Source organism: Struthio camelus, chromosome 8 (assembly GCF_040807025.1).
Source record: "Struthio camelus isolate bStrCam1 chromosome 8, bStrCam1.hap1, whole genome shotgun sequence".
Lineage (NCBI taxonomy): Eukaryota > Metazoa > Chordata > Aves > Struthioniformes > Struthionidae > Struthio > Struthio camelus.
This window is the reverse complement of record NC_090949.1, coordinates 22,620,151-22,636,044: the sequence shown is the minus strand read 5'-3', so window position 1 is coordinate 22,636,044 and position 15,894 is coordinate 22,620,151. Positions and strand designations below refer to the sequence as shown.

The window sequence follows — 15,894 nt, the reverse complement described above, 5'->3', positions numbered from 1 at the left end:
TAGTGACTAAGCATACAAAAGGAGAGACACATCTCACATCGCGATTTTTGGCTCTTAGGAGTACGTATGTAAAAACGGCCATTTATTCTAGGTAAAGAGGTTCAGGAATTATTCAATTTAAAATAAGCTGTTGTTAAATGACAGTACACAGAGCGCAGTCATCCCACACTCCCATCTCTCTACTCAGACTGCAACTCACAGAGGGTGAAATAAGGAACAAGAAGACCATATGGAGTATGTGGTGCTACAACCCATAGTTTACGTGCTGCAAGTAGTGTTTAAGCAGGTTGCTGCAGGCAATATGCAGGAGCATGTCATCATGCTAGCTTTTAAGTATTTAATCAATATGCTGAAAGAGAAATATTGTCAAAGCTGACCTGAAAGTTTCAAAACATTTCAAAATAGATTTTTAAAATGTATTAACATTTTTATTAAAAAATAAAATTTATTAAACATGGCTTTGCTATGTTATTTGCTATCTTATTTTTTACTTTTTAAAAACTGAAGTACATACAACTTTTTCTATGTTTTCATAATCCTTGCCAATTTTAGCTTTCTTAATGAAACACTGCATTTACAGCAAGCCACAGCATTAGGAATACCCAAAGCGACTTTTTTGCCAGACCTTAACCCATATCCCTCTCAAAATGGCATTGATGTTTCTTTTATGTTATTATATTTGTCAAAAGCTACTGATTTGAAACAAAAGCATTAGAAGGATAAATCATGAAGTGGGCATTATTAACGTATCTTAACTATGCAAAAGTGCAAGAAACCCTTGCAAAGGAACTGTGTGTATCTTTATATACCTTACAGAAGTTACCCGTAAAGATGACCTCTTCCCTCAGTCAATCTGTTTGACCCATCTAAAGCTAAAATCTTTCCAGAATCTGCTTTTCAGATTTCAGTACTTCAGCTTTCTGGTCCAGTCATGATACACTGAGCATTTCATTTTAATGCTGGAGTATTTGTTCAAGTCCGTAGATTTTGCATTTTTAATCTTCCTTAGAACAGTGGTGAATAATGGCCCTTGGCAGGAGATAATGAAATTTTCTTAATTTATATTTTCAAGCAGAAGCTTCAATTGAAAATGGCATCCTATGGCCTGGAGACATAGCTCTAGTGCAAGTTTCAGGGGAGCTGTAATAATAATGCAGTGCCAGTGGTGACAGGGAATGATAGGACAGTGAAGAAGTAATTTAAGAAAGAAAAGAGAATGTACCAAAGCTTTATTGTAGCATATCTAATGATCTGCTGAAGATTCCCAATAGCTTTTGGAGCATGACAGGAGAAACTAATGTTATCTTGCCAAAACAGAAGGCCCTGCTTAATCAGCAGAACAAGATTATTGATTAAAACACCTCACACAATAGATTGCACATGGAATCTCATCTCCATACGTTGCACGTGGGAAAGTGCAATAATGAGCGTAAGATAATAATAAAAAAAAAAGAGCTAAAGCAATTTGTTGGGAATTGTACAAGTCGAGATTAGAGTTGGAATACAAACAAATTATTGTGGAAAGTACAGCTGTCCTTAACGCAGAGCGCAGAAGGGCGGCATGCAGCAGGGAGATGGATGCGCCGGCAGCGGCATGTACTTGCTTACAGCACGACTGCGGGTTGTTTCGCTTCCCGTTTCTTCTGTGTTAATCTGATGTATGAAAGGGCCATTCCTCATTTGCACAGTCTTCTTCCTGAGGTGAAAGGAGTTCAGACATTGTACTGTAACTGTTAATTAAACACTCCATTTGATTTTTAGATTACTAGATTCTAAGCGAGGCATTTGCATTATGAAAATGTAACCTTTCTTCATTCATACTAAACTCCTGAGGAAATGAGTGTTAGAGTGCACAATTAGTCCTTGCATTTTGGGAGGCTGTATCCTGATAATTCTTCCATTCCCCTTTGCAAAACTCTTGCTGCTGTTAGCCCAGCAACCTGAGTTACCATTCTTTCAGTGCTGCAGTTAGTCTCTTCCTAACTAAGGTTTCAAATTGAATTCATATGCCATAATTTCAAAATCAACTACTATTGAGTTTGTATAGAGTTCTTCACAGATGAGGTTTATTTCATAAGTCTCAATTTCCCAGAAAGTAAAGCTAGTTCGTATTGTGCCTTCAGTTGAAACAATTTTGGATAGACATGCCAAGCTAAGAGAAAAAATAGTATTAGTTAAAGTGAATGAGGGACTTCCAAGTTAATTGCCAGTTATTTTTTTCTCTGATTGATGTCTAGGCCAGTTTTTCAAATTGCCAAGAACTTTGTGTCTATTATCAACTCATTTTGGAGAAACCTGTGAAGTAGCCACTTTCAGAAAGGGCCTGCACTTTCCAAAAAGGACTGCCAATGGGACATGAGGGATTGAGTTGCCCAGGCTGTAACAGTGTAATGTATTTCTTATTGCAGGCAGTGTTTCAAACTTGAAGATTTCTCAGAATTACGACGTTGCGCTAGGGCAGTGATGAGGTGGCCATACATGATAATCGTTTTGTGCAATTTTGTAGAAAGTGGAGTATACCAGAATTCAGTGCTTCTTATCTTAAAGATCACCTGAGACCTTTACCTGTTAGTAAAATGGCCTTTGCCATCAGCAGCAGGACTGTGCGCCAGTAGCCAGTACCAAAGTTATCATGCCTAGTCTTACAGGTAAAAAAAGAAAAGAAAAAGAAAAGAAAAGAAAAGAAAAAAGAAAAACAGCAGTGCTGCAGGCTGAAGGCTTCCATTTATCTGGAGCACAAGTCACAGTAGAGGAAACTCCCCGAGCTGCTTGTCTCTCAGCTACCTCTACAAAATCCACTTTGTCTTCGTCTCCTCTCTTAAACCATTGAGATTGGCAGCTGCTGTAGCTGCTATCATTTTTGTGAAGATTTCACCAGAATTAGAATGTGATCACTAACTAGGTAACAGATAGTTGCCTGAATGTGGATTTTTTGCTTATATCATCTTAAACAAGCTTCTTTTAATTTAGAGTCTTAGAAGTGCTTGAAAATCAGAACCTTAAAAGAAAATTGCACGGGTTTTGTAAAATGCAGCCAGTGATGCGTTCTTAAATGTAAACCAATGATCTGAATGTGAAAAGCGACAACGTAAAGCACAAATCCTTCCATTCATTCAGTTGCCCAAGTAATTGCATTTCTTGGGGGGAACGGGGGTACTTTGTCACCCTGCTCTGTACCGCAGCAGCAGGCGCTGCCCAGTTTTATGCAGCTGGGGCTTCCTGTCTTTTGGCCAAAGGTGAGCAAAAGGTGACCATGTGCCCAGCAGGTGAAATCTTGCATAGAGAGGCACTCAGAACTTTTTAGAAAGTCAACAATTTTATGTAAATGGCACTTTTTGTAGTAAAACTGCAAACTGTAAAACTGCATTTTCCAGAATTATTATTATCCGTCCTTCACATCTAAACTAGCATGAAGTTCTTCTCAGTTTCCTTGACCGATGGCAACATTGTGAGATTTTAGTTGGGGGAAAATGAAAGAAAAGAAAACAGCAATGTCTCGCAGAGGGGGAGCAAGAGTCTGCCTTTTCCGTAAGGTTTACAAATATTACTGGAAAAGCTTTTTTTTTTTTCTGCACAGATAAATATGACCTTCATCAATTTCATTCTCAAGCAATTCCTCCCAATATGTATCTGTTTTATTTTGTAACAAATCAATATTTCTCTCTTAATTGCTGCTCCTTCAAGTGTAAAATGAAATTTTCATACAGCTCAAAGCTGTAGAAACGGTTATACTGAATGATGCACTATGCAAAGTCTTATTGTAGGAATGATTTTTGCTTCAACATAAGGTTTTCACTGAAGAAACAAAAAGAAATTTAAGGAAACTTTTATAATTAATCATTTTTATAATAGTATAACATATATAAATCACATATAAATATATAGACTTATTAAATATATTACATATACAATCTTTTACATAAATAATATAATTAATTTTAAAGAAAATGGTATGATTAATCTTATCTCCCCAATTTTCTAATAGTGGTTAGTCTGGTCTGAGTTGTGAGGCCAAAAGATATCTATAGAGGTTAGAACAGAGAAGCCTGTGGCTTTCTGGGCCGTGTTTCGTTTTCCTGCTTCTGCAGCCTCTCCTTATGCAGCACCTAAGAGAGCAGCACTTTGGCTGCTCTCATCCTTTCATGGAGTATAAAAAAGGGGTTGCATTGTGCATTTCCAGATTCAGCCCGGTGACTTTGGCCGCAAGTTAGGTGCACATTTCATCACTTCAGCGTGGGTCTGAAAGCCATTGAATGCTCTGTATTCTTTGCAAACCATATACATACAGTATGCAGCCCGCATACTGTGCGGGCTGTTGCACTGAATGACTGTGGCGTCCTGAGTCGCCCGGTGATGCCTGTGTGAGCTGTACGAGGTACCTGCCTGTGCCTTCCGCAAGGGCACCGCCGCAGGCGGCACCGAGGGGAGCTCCCCGGCCCTCCGTCTGTCTATGTAGCCATGGCTTTGCGTGGCTACAGAACCCCCTGGCTATCTCCAGTGAGGTTTGCAATTATGAGATTTATGAGATTAAAAGTGAAATAACTAGCCTTCTTTAAAAAAAAAAAAAAAAAGGAAAGAAAAGAAAACATCAGAAGAGTTTTTGTTCCTGGATTTACTTAGCAAGAGGCTCAGTGTCTCCCATCAAGTTCTGTGCTAGTTCGATTAGAATATTACAAGAAAAATGATTTATCTCAATTGTACTTGCTCTACCTTTCATGAGGTAGTGTGAATTATTCTCATATCTGTTTGCAATATATAGCTGTGGAAACTTGTTGATACAAGATAGATGATTTTAGCTTGGGATGTGGTATTCAGGAGTGTGGGAAGCACTTGGGGAGTAGAGAAGTTGATGTACCACTGGAGTCAAAGGCTAGGCTATTACTTCACTTTAGACTTCCGGTCTAAAAGTCCGCTGAAAAACAGAACAGGGGTGACCCTGAGAAGATCAGCTAAGCTCTTTTACTCACCAAACTCCCTGACCTTTTCTTTCTTTTTTATTTTTTTCCACTTCCTTCTAACTATTTTTTGTGTTACACTTCGACTCGCTCTTCACAGTTATGGGATAGTTTTTGCCTTTTTAATTCCAATTTAATATTTCTTTTTTATTCTGGAAAACTGAATAGTGGTCTAAAATATCCAATTACAATAAAAAATACCTTAAAAGCTGTTAAATTCGGTATGGTGGTTAGAAGTATTTATATATGAAGTTGTTACTTGTATCAAAATGAATTAGTTTCTGTTGTTAAATAACTATGTTTCAGTGTTTAGTCTCCTCTAGCATATATTTTAATTAATTTTCTTGCAATTCTTCATTTTAACTGTTTTTCTTATTTCCTCAGAAGGTCATTCTTTCCCTCTTCCTGTAACCTAACAGACGAAGCTTAGAGTCCACCATTTGCTCCTAGAATAATTAAAATGAAAATGTTAATGCTCTTTGTCTACAGTAACTCTTCCAACCAAAATCATAACTGCCTTGAATCACAGCAAAAAGCTGTCTGAGATGTAAAACCATTCAGCAGTATGTATATCTCTAAAGAACCAAGGAATTGCTCATTTATGTTATTGTGCATTATTCAAAACTGAGACCTATTCAAAACTGAGACCTTGCACATTTTTTCATTTTGTGTCATCTTTGACTTTTGCTTTGATTCTGTTGTACAGTAGCATCGAGCTGGTAGATATTTGGGAACCGTTATCTCTGTTAATGGGAATGAGTAACATTTGAGGTAACACTGATTCCTAGATTCAGGAGTATACAGCTTGAACTCAGATACTGTCTCAAAGCCTTTTTTATGGACTTTGACTGATCAAGTATTAATTAACTTTGTCGTCTTATGGATTGGACTGCCCAAGCATGAAAAGAGTTAGCCCTGTATTTAGCACTTTAGTATTAGCTTGCAAATTAAAATGTAATTTTAAATTAATTAGCATGCTTTCTTTTCCCATTTCAGGTGCAACAACCGAACACAGTGTATAGTAGTTACTGGGTCAGATGTGTTTCCTGATCCTTGTCCTGGGACATACAAATATCTAGAAGTTCAGTATGAATGTGTTCCTTACAGTAAGTATAATCTCTTTATTCTTGTTCACTTCCTCTGGCCTTCACAATTAAAGCAGGACCGCTATTATTACATGGAAAAGGAGCGTATGTTTATGGCCCACCGAACCATTATGCATGCAGAGCACTTGCCGACTGAGGCCTCCAATTAGCTTCACTACGTGTGGAAGGAAGCCATGGTGCGATGCTGGCCAAGTGTCTGTCTGTGTTCTTAAGTGTTTGGCTTTTAAGGCTACTGTTTTTCCAGAAAACATTCAGTAGGCCAGCTAGAAGTTTGTACTTTTGCCCAATACCAGTTGCTGACAAATTGGTTTGGCTCACAGGTTTCTAAAGAAGGAATTGACTTCAATTTTAATCATGATCTACTTGAAAGGCTACCTGCTGTTGTGGTTGCTTTGGGTGCATAGCAAAACACCACTGGCACTGTGAAGCAAATGCCTGTGTTGGTAAATTCTGTAAAGGCGACTTTGTTCTTCCGGGGCACGTTCACAAGTGAACAGTGATTCAGGGTAAATAATTCATCAGTAAGTTGCTGAAATCTGTTTCTTGAAAACAACAGGGAAAAGAGCAAGAAAGAAATGTTCACTTCTACTGTGAACAGAAAATGTGAACTGTGCCTTGAAATCAATTGCCAAAACAGATTTTTTAACTGAAAACAGAGTAAATACTGAAATCAATATTGAGATCAAAAAAATCAGAAGTTGTGCTATTTCAGCAGTTTTGTACGATATTATTTCTAATGCCTAAATTCTTGCAGTAGTTAATATTTTTTTCAGTGACATGTGTGCATTTTTATAAAAGTTCTGCAGATTCAACACTTTTAACTGGTTTTACTTCCTTGTAAGGTCATTCTTTGCAGTGACTTCTCCCTCGTCCTGTAATTCAACAGAGAAATAGCTGTGTTTGCAGAGGAGTTTGAGCAGTGCACTGATTGTTCCCTTAAGTTATTATTAAGTGTGAATTTCTTGATCTGCAGTAATCCTTAACCAAAGTCGCATTTTCTATTGGTACAGGAAACAAGCCAAGTCTGAGATGAAAAAACACTGTGGTGACAGTATATATCCAAAAAGGAAGGAAATAAGTTCTGATAGAAGCAAAGCCATGTCAAAACTATCCATACTGGTTACTGTACATGATTTTAAAATTCAGTCTTCTTAAATCAGAATACTATTCTGTACTGTTTCACCACATTGAACATTCACTGATGTTAAAGGCCAAACACAGATCATGGTTTTTTCCTTCATTTCTGCTGTGTCATTGTGAAATGGATGCTTTCTGATTTTTTTTTTTCTGTACCATTTGTAGGATTGGAAGCCTACTGCATACAGTGATTCCTAGTACCATTCCTCCTGTGTGTAGTATCGGTGGCTTGTTACAACCATTCTTCTTATGCCACTTTTGAGGATGATGTCTTACCCCAATCTAACCACAATTATTTTGTTCCACAAAGATTACTTTTACTTTAGCATTACTTTTGTTCCCAAATTCTCAGAAAGAGGGCAGTGCATCCGATTCCAAACCATGAGGTCAGTCAAATGACAAGAGATTACCTTTCCAGTTCCAGTAGGCTAGTCCATAGAGAGGAATTGTAATGCAAATAATGTTCAAACATAATTTTTTATGTTGTTTTAGGAAGACAAGTGTGGATATATTCTACCGATTGGGTATTCCTATCTACAAGCATCTTTTCTTTTCCAGTTTTCAGAAGTATAGTGCCACAGCGCGGCCTGCCCTGTACTCTAACATGTAGTTATTCTACTTTTAAAATGTTTATTTTTATTTATTGACGATTGCATTGGCTTGCCCCTTTTATTATATATTTCTGTGTCTGTCATAACTCAGGATTCTGGATCGTTTTTGTCTTTGAAAGTCTAAGTTTTGGAGTTTGTTAACTGCAGCCTGTACAGTGATGACACTATGCCTAATTGCAAAATTATAAGAGGACTCTTCTGTCATTACCAGCAATCATCAAAAAAGTTGCCTGTTATAAAAGATCAGCTTTGAAGTGTGATTTCAAACCACATTGTGCCTCAGCAGCCCTTTGGTTGTTGGCCATCTTTTTTCCCCGTCCCCCAAAGCCTATCCTTGTATTTTTCCAAGTCTCTTGTTTGCTGCCTGATCCGATCTAGTTACCAAGTCTAATATTTTCTCCCTTATATGTTCCAGTGCTCCATTTTGAGCCACATGAAAGGACTGAAATCATTAGGGTTGCAAACAGCAGCTATTGTGTCATAAGAGACTGGTTAGGAAGGCAGCATAGGCTTTTGTGGGTCTAGGAAGGGAGGTGCTTAGTGCTCACAAGACTTTAAAACTAGAAACCAAAGTTCAGTTATAGTTCTTATTTTTCTGAACTTCATGTTCAGTTATTGCAGGACTGCAAAATTTGCTGTGTCTCACTGTGACACCTTTCAGTCCATGAGAGATTGCAAATAGCTATAGTACCAGATTTTATGATAAAAGTTGGGAGCTTTTATACGTTGGAGCTGGTGTGTCACCCTTGTACAAAATGCAGTTTATGAGCTTCTCTGTGTCTTGCTGGCCTCCAGAAATGCGTAGCTGCCTTGCTGATCATGCATATTGATTGAGCTTTCTCTGGACTTGATATTCATCGCCCTCATAACAAAATGCTTAATAAAAAGCTTCCTTTGTTTGCATCTTAGAGTGTAGACCTATTGCTGATGTTTTTCTAATCTTCTTTAGTTGAAAAAAAATCTGTTGAGATACTCAGTTGGATCTCAACAAAACTACAATTCTAAGCAAATGTGATAGGCATTGCTTTGTCCTAAAATTAGAATGTTATTGATTAAGTTGCAAAGAAATGGAGAGTACCATACTTGACATTTCTCTCAATTATGCTACACAATGTACATTGACACTTTGGCTGATTAACAGAACTCAGCCCTTTTATTAATAAGCACATCAAAAGGACCATTTTATACATCTGTGCATTTTTATTTTAAGCCCCTTTTGAACTCAGGAATTCAATAGAAAACATTTTAAAGTGTTTCATTCTCTCTCTCTCTCTGTATTGATTAGACTTAGCAGCGTTTGTTTATTTCAGTAAGCCCATCTGTCCCTGAAAAAGGTACAGCTTTACACCAATGCACTCAGAGTAGGCATGCCACTAATGATTTTTGTTATCCCTATCTTTTTGCCACTGTCCCATTACTAATTTGAAGCAGGTACAACACCAATATTATTCTTTGGCAAGGAATAAACTCATGCATAATAGTTCACAGACAGAATCGTCTGAAAGTCATTAACACTGAACTGTGAAAACCTAGGAATCCACCTAGGACTACATCTTCTGTTTACTCAGATAACTCAAGAATTGCAAATTGCAAAAAAAATAAGAGTGTTTCCTAAAGATATATAGATGAACAAAGGCTAGGAAAGCTTCTGCTGTTTTTGACAATATTAAGCCCCTCTCCCCCCTTATCCCCCCCCCCCAAAGTTTTTGACTTGTTTCCTGAAGAAACATTAGATCGGCTCAGCCAAGACCATTCTCACAAAATCATATGTAATTTTGTTAAATGAAGCTGAAAATCCAAAGCTTGTTACGGAACATACAAATACACTTTTCTGGATAATATCATAATACTGAAGATGTAATAGCTGTGCAGATAGTTTTGATACGCTTCCTTGGTATCAGCAGATACTGTTATAAAGATTGGTACAGCTGTCATTTTCCAGGTCATTTTATGAAACTAAGGGAGCATACTTCAAAGGCTACTGAGTATGTGAAATAGGTTTTATTGCAAATAATTATTGGAAAGCTATTTACTAGCTGGACTTCAGCTATAATTCTTCCTATAATTTGTTCCTTAAAACTTCCTAGGGGAAAAATTGCTATAGTAGTATAACTTTGTTAATCGGGTTCGTTTCATGATTTTCCATGGGTGGTGGTGGGATGGATATTTGTTTTGAACACTTAGTATGACTGTCCTTGCATACTAGCTTGCTGTTTCGGGCTTAATCGGTGATGCTGGAGAATATCTGAATGAGCTAAATGTTATTTTTTCCTTCTCTTTTCTTCTTGCTTACTGTGCTTTTGCTTCTTCTTTCTAGATGTTTTTACTTGTTCCTTCTAGTCTGATTTTGCAGTTATAGACTAAGAAGTGACAAAATTTCTCAAGATTAACGTTCAGGAAAACAAATAAAATAAAACCAAAGGAGAGCTAAAGGATGCAAGCTGCTTTCTTTACAAGAAAGAAGAGCAGAGGAATGGCTGGGGAAGAGAGGGAGGGAAGGCTTCAAAAGCACACACACATACCTGTATAATTAATATACTGTATTTCTGATTTGTAATTATCTAATTAATATACTATGTATATGTGCATTAGCACATACATAATATATTAATGTGCCGTTCTTTTAAAAATCAACCTGATAGCATAATGCTTTGGGTTTGAGAAGAAGAGGAGTATATATATCATGCATTAGTAAAGTCATTCATTATTTATTCAGGTTCACTAAGTGAAACTACATGCCAACATATCTGTATTGCCTCCTTAAACTACTAAAATGATTGATCCATGTTCACTTATGTAACCTGAGAATCTCTCTCCTGCTAGGTTTTCCTGTTGTCTGTTTCTCTTTATCCAATATAGTGCAGTTCTCATTCTCCCTATATTTAGCGTCTGTTACTAATTTAATCTTTAGATTAATAGTCAATTTATGTTAATCTTCTTTCTTTTTTCCTTGCACTTTTTTATTTTTCTTCCGATGCTTAAAATAGAAGTGGAGCAAAAAGGTAAATAACGTATACAGTCCAACCCCAGCTCCTTGTTATGTGCCTTATGGATGTTAACCTCTTCCCTTCCCCTCCCCACAACACTCTTATATTATGATAATCAGCAGGATCTCATAAGTACACCTCATAAAGAAGTCGACTGTTTGCAATAAAGTGACTTGGCTGCTTAAAGTAGGTGGCGGGGATAGTGTCTGAAATACTTGGGCTGGAGGGATGACTCCCTTGCTTTTTTCTCTCCCTCTCTCTCTTTGTCTTTCTTTCCCTCTCTTTCTCTCACCCTTGGGTAAATTCTTGTTAATGAAGTGTCATCTTGCCTGGCTTCCAGAACCCTCTCCATAGCATGCCATGGTTACAGGGTTTCCTGGTCTGTTTCATTCATTGCTTTGGTTGTGTTTTGTTTTCTCGGCTCCTAATTGCTTTCTCTATATACCTGATGATTTGTTTTGTTTCTTTATTTTTAAGCGAGGCACCTCCTTTTTCAGCCTCCCCACTTCTTAAAGTTCTAAACAAGCCGATGTGATTTTTTTTCGGACTGAAATGACCTAGCGCACTGCTGCACACCAGTTAAAAGCTCTGGAGCGTTAATGCGTATTCATTAAAAGTCTTAAGATGAAAATGCAAGAGTAGCTCTACATTTTCAGCTGTCTGTGTATGCCATTGAGCCTTGGTCTGTACTAGTGAAAACAGTTCCCGTCCACTTCCCATACTGGTACAGCAAGAACATGGTAACTTTAAGAAAAGTGGATGATAAAGGGTGATAACTGCATTAATTATAAAATAAGGTATAATCCAGTGCCAATTAAATTGATTTTTTTTCTTCCTGACACAGTCATTATGATTTACCTAGCTTTTTTTTTCTTTTTCTTTTTTTGATTATGAGACAGTTGTAATTTGACGTAATTCTTGTCTTACTTCTCTCTGTGACTGTTAGTTTTTGTTTGCCCGGGGACGTTGAAAGCAATTGTGGACTCACCGTATTTATATGAAGCAGAACAAAAAGCAGGTGCTTGGTGCAAAGATCCTCTCCAGGCTGCAGATAAAATATACTTCATGCCGTGGACTCCGTATCGCACCGATACTTTGATAGAATATGCTTCTTTAGAGGACTTTCAAAATGGACGCCAGCAGACAACATACAAACTTCCAAATCGAGTGGATGGTACTGGATTTGTAGTGTATGATGGTGCTGTCTTTTTTAACAAAGAAAGAACTAGGAACATAGTAAAATTTGACTTGAGGACTAGAATTAAGAGTGGAGAGGCCATTATCAATTACGCTAATTACCACGACACCTCTCCATACCGATGGGGAGGAAAGACTGACATTGACTTGGCCGTTGATGAAAATGGCTTATGGGTAATTTATGCCACGGAGCAAAACAACGGGATGATCGTTATTAGCCAGCTGAATCCCTACACCCTTCGCTTTGAAGCCACGTGGGAAACCACGTATGACAAACGGGCAGCATCGAACGCTTTTATGATATGCGGAGTTCTCTACGTCGTCCGGTCAGTGTATCAAGACAACGAAAGCGAAACGGGCAGGAACGCCATCGACTACATCTACAACACCAGGCTGAGCAGGGGCGAGCATGTAGACGTTCCCTTCCCCAACCAGTATCAGTACATTGCCGCAGTGGATTACAACCCCCGAGATAACCAGTTGTATGTGTGGAATAACAACTTCATTCTACGGTATTCTTTGGAGTTTGGCCCACCTGATCCTGCCCAAGGTAGGAAGTTGGCTTTTTGCATCTCTAATTTCTTTGTACTTCCATTCAGACAGCTATGCTAAGATATCTCTGGTCTTAGACTTTCAGCAGAAGGGCCAGGAGGGTTTCTCAGCACAGTGCTGGGCAGTGTGGAGTTACACTGGTGCAAGGCAAATTTACAGAACCTGTGAAGAAAGAGATAATTACTTCATTTGGTTTACAGGCTTCTATTTTATCCTTTTTTTTAATGCATGGAATTTAACGTTTCTGTGTTTGAGAAGGAGTTGGGACATTATTTACTTTACACTAGCAGTCAGTTTTACTTTCTATAGCTAAAGTAACTTTTAGTTCATTCACACTGAGCCAGAAACATGTTTGTGTTTGTGCTATGTTACCTGACTTTTGAATTGATTACAACATACATGCAAACCTTTTAACTTCCTGGCACAGCCAGTTGCGAGTGATGTGTGCTGGAAAGTCCCAGAGGAGGTGTGTGGGGTTAATGTGCAATAACACATATAAATAAATATTTTTCTGCAGCCTTATTTTCACAGTTTCTAATGGCTGGTTAGACAAGATTATTCAACATCTTTGTAGCAGTTTTCTTGGTAAGTCCATTACAGTTGCAGCTGAGTTCATTTGAAGTTAGAACAACTACCTAAAAAGCAAGACAGTAACTACCGAAAACAAACAGAAAAAAGCAGGGTTTAGGACCCAGATGTCTGTAAAAGAGTGACATGAATAGGCACAGCCAGGTATTGCCACGTAAGGGAGAAAGTAAATTTTAAGAGAAATACTCCGTGACAGAAGATGCATGCAAAAAAGAACAGAATTTTGTTTAGCCGCTTTAGTAATGAAGATAATACTTCACTTCTCTCATCTAGTTGGTATACATGTTTAACGGATGTTTTTCTACTTCAAAAATGTAGTAATAATGGCTTCATAACATAAGAGGTAGCTATCCTGCTTCAGCTAAGCCGGTTCACACGCAGCAGTACAAACTACACAGTGTATACGCAGATAATCAATATATTCTGACAGAGCTGTTCCTAGACATGCAAGTCTATAGGATATACCAGAACAAGGCAGTTTTAAACTAATCTGTTAGCGATCTCCAGAGCCAGGTGAAGGCATTACCAGTATGTCTCATGCAGACCTGGCTGGCGATACACCAGCGGGGGCCGAGCATGACCTCAAGAGCCACCGGTCACTCTTCTGGCAAGATCTGATGCCCGCATAGCAAGCAAGCCTGTTCCCAAGGGAGGCTGTGGGGCTGCTCTTAATGTTGATGCACCCACCTATGTAATTAGAGAAAACTTTATTGTTTTTCATTTTCATGCATTCTCATGCATATCACTTCTCATTTAGTTTAACTGAGGTGATGATGCAAATTCTCCAAAGCTTTAGAGGTAGGAGGAGAAGGTGGAGGTGCAGGTTCTAAGTAGCTGTCATAGTTCAGACAACTGCCCTAGAGTTTGTTCCAGGTTGGTTCCAGGAGCATATGTTAGGAATGTGGCAAAAGCAAATGTTTAAGTCACTGCATTGGAGCAAAAATTGTTAAATGAGGTAAGAAAGGGCTTTACAGAGTCCTTCCTTCGCTTTAATAGTCCACAAGACTATTTCCTGATGTTTTTATTATAAGAGAGAATCCGTAAGGTGCTGAGTTACAGCATGCATCCTGGCCACATCCCATATGGGGCCAGAAGGAGATTTGGGCGTCCACCAGCCCCCCTTCTTGCTCCTGGGTTTCCATACACAGAAGTCAGCATGCGAGGCAGTGGATTCCAGCCGGAGCGAGACGAGCAGGGTCCAGGGCACACTGCAGGGTGCTCGCCTCTCATCTAAGCTCATCGCCCATTCACCCATGAAGTTACAGAAAGAATATGTGGTTGAGTGCTTTGTGGGTTTTGGTTCTATATGCGTGATGGCCTCAATAAATACATTTTGATTCTGACCGTTTTTAACTATAGACACTATAGAAAGATATTACGTTTATTTGAATGTATGTGATGCATATATTCATAAGAATCATTTTTTCCTTCGTAAAGCCAATACCCAATAGTTTAATTTTGTATGAATCTGTATATGGCAGATCTAAGAATATGTTTTAATTCATTTCCTCTTCTGCCTAAGCCAATTGCCTGTAGTTAAAGACATACTAAATTAAAGGAAAAATTATCTAATATGACTGTCCTTGAGATGTACTACTATAGGACCATAACGAGAATCTGTACAGTTCTTAACTCTATATTTTATTTGTAATATATTCTCAGTTCCTCTTTGTTTCAGATTGAAATCTATATAAATTGAAGATCAGTCACTTTATTGTTGTGTAGTATAAGGTTCTGTATGTGAAATACCTTTTGATTTTTTTATCTTACATGGAAATAGATCAAGTTTTCAGCTCATACATATATTTGATGAAGGGTATTTTTCTGCTTCTTTTGTTCTGCCCTCTCAGGTTGACTCAGATTTCTTAACCATCTACTCAAAGATATAGGTGTTAGAATAACATTTTTTATGTCTGCTAGCACAAGAACCTTCTTTTTTGCTGTCTTCTGCGATGGTACTTTAATATCCAGTATTTAATGATGTCGCAAGGTCAGTGCCTCAAAATTGGAAGTCCTGGCCTTTTCTGTTCAAATGGTTAACTTGGGGCCATTGTGGAAAACTCAGCAATCTGTGTTCTTTCTGCTGCCGTGGGAGCAATAATGATATATAGACACATGCTGATTTTTTTTCCCCATCTATCTGTCTTAGCTATCAATGCTTGACTACACCGTAACTTCTTACTATCGAGTGCTTCAAAAATAAGTCTTCTTCCTTCACAGAAAGTCTTTTGTCACATTTGAGTCACACTTCTGAAGTCAAACGTTTACATTGCCCTCAAGGCCAAAATATTGGATTCATTTGTGACCCCAAACCTACCTTTTTTCCTTCTGTTTTTTCTTTCATTTTTAAATCTGCCTATTGAAACCTCTGAAATACCGCTGTAGTTAACCTAATGTTGACCTTGTATTTGCTGCAAACCTAAGCTATTTTGCTCTATTGCAACTGTTTAAGTTATAGGCTCCCCATATCCTTGCAGTCTTAATCTTCAGAAAAAATGCTTCAGATATCTAAAACTAAGGACGCTGCAGCCAAGCTACCCTTCTATCTTAGAAATTGGGTTTGCTGGCTCTTTCTGCCCTCAATAATTATCTGTTCTTTTTAATTCTGTGTTCTCATAGGAATTACAGTACGTACATCTATAAATGATTTTCTGAAATATGGCTGACAAATACCACTTGAATATTATAGAACAGCACATTTTCTAAGGTTAAGTGAAAAAATTCTATTTAAAAACAAAAACTTTAAATTAGAAATAAAATA

General features: G+C 37.9%; 1 protein-coding gene across 33 annotated transcripts in view; it reads left to right on the top strand.

Moving 5' to 3' along the window:
• Window positions 1–15,894, top strand: part of ADGRL2 (adhesion G protein-coupled receptor L2) — a 391,390-nt gene that overhangs the window by 331,374 nt on the left and 44,122 nt on the right. For all 33 annotated transcript variants that reach the window (XM_068952713.1, XM_068952694.1, XM_068952700.1 and 30 more), the window contains 2 exons: window positions 5,952–6,061; window positions 11,743–12,543. In XM_068952713.1, coding sequence (XP_068808814.1) covers window positions 5,952–6,061; window positions 11,743–12,543 — 911 coding nt within the window. The remainder of the gene's footprint in view (window positions 1–5,951; window positions 6,062–11,742; window positions 12,544–15,894) is intronic.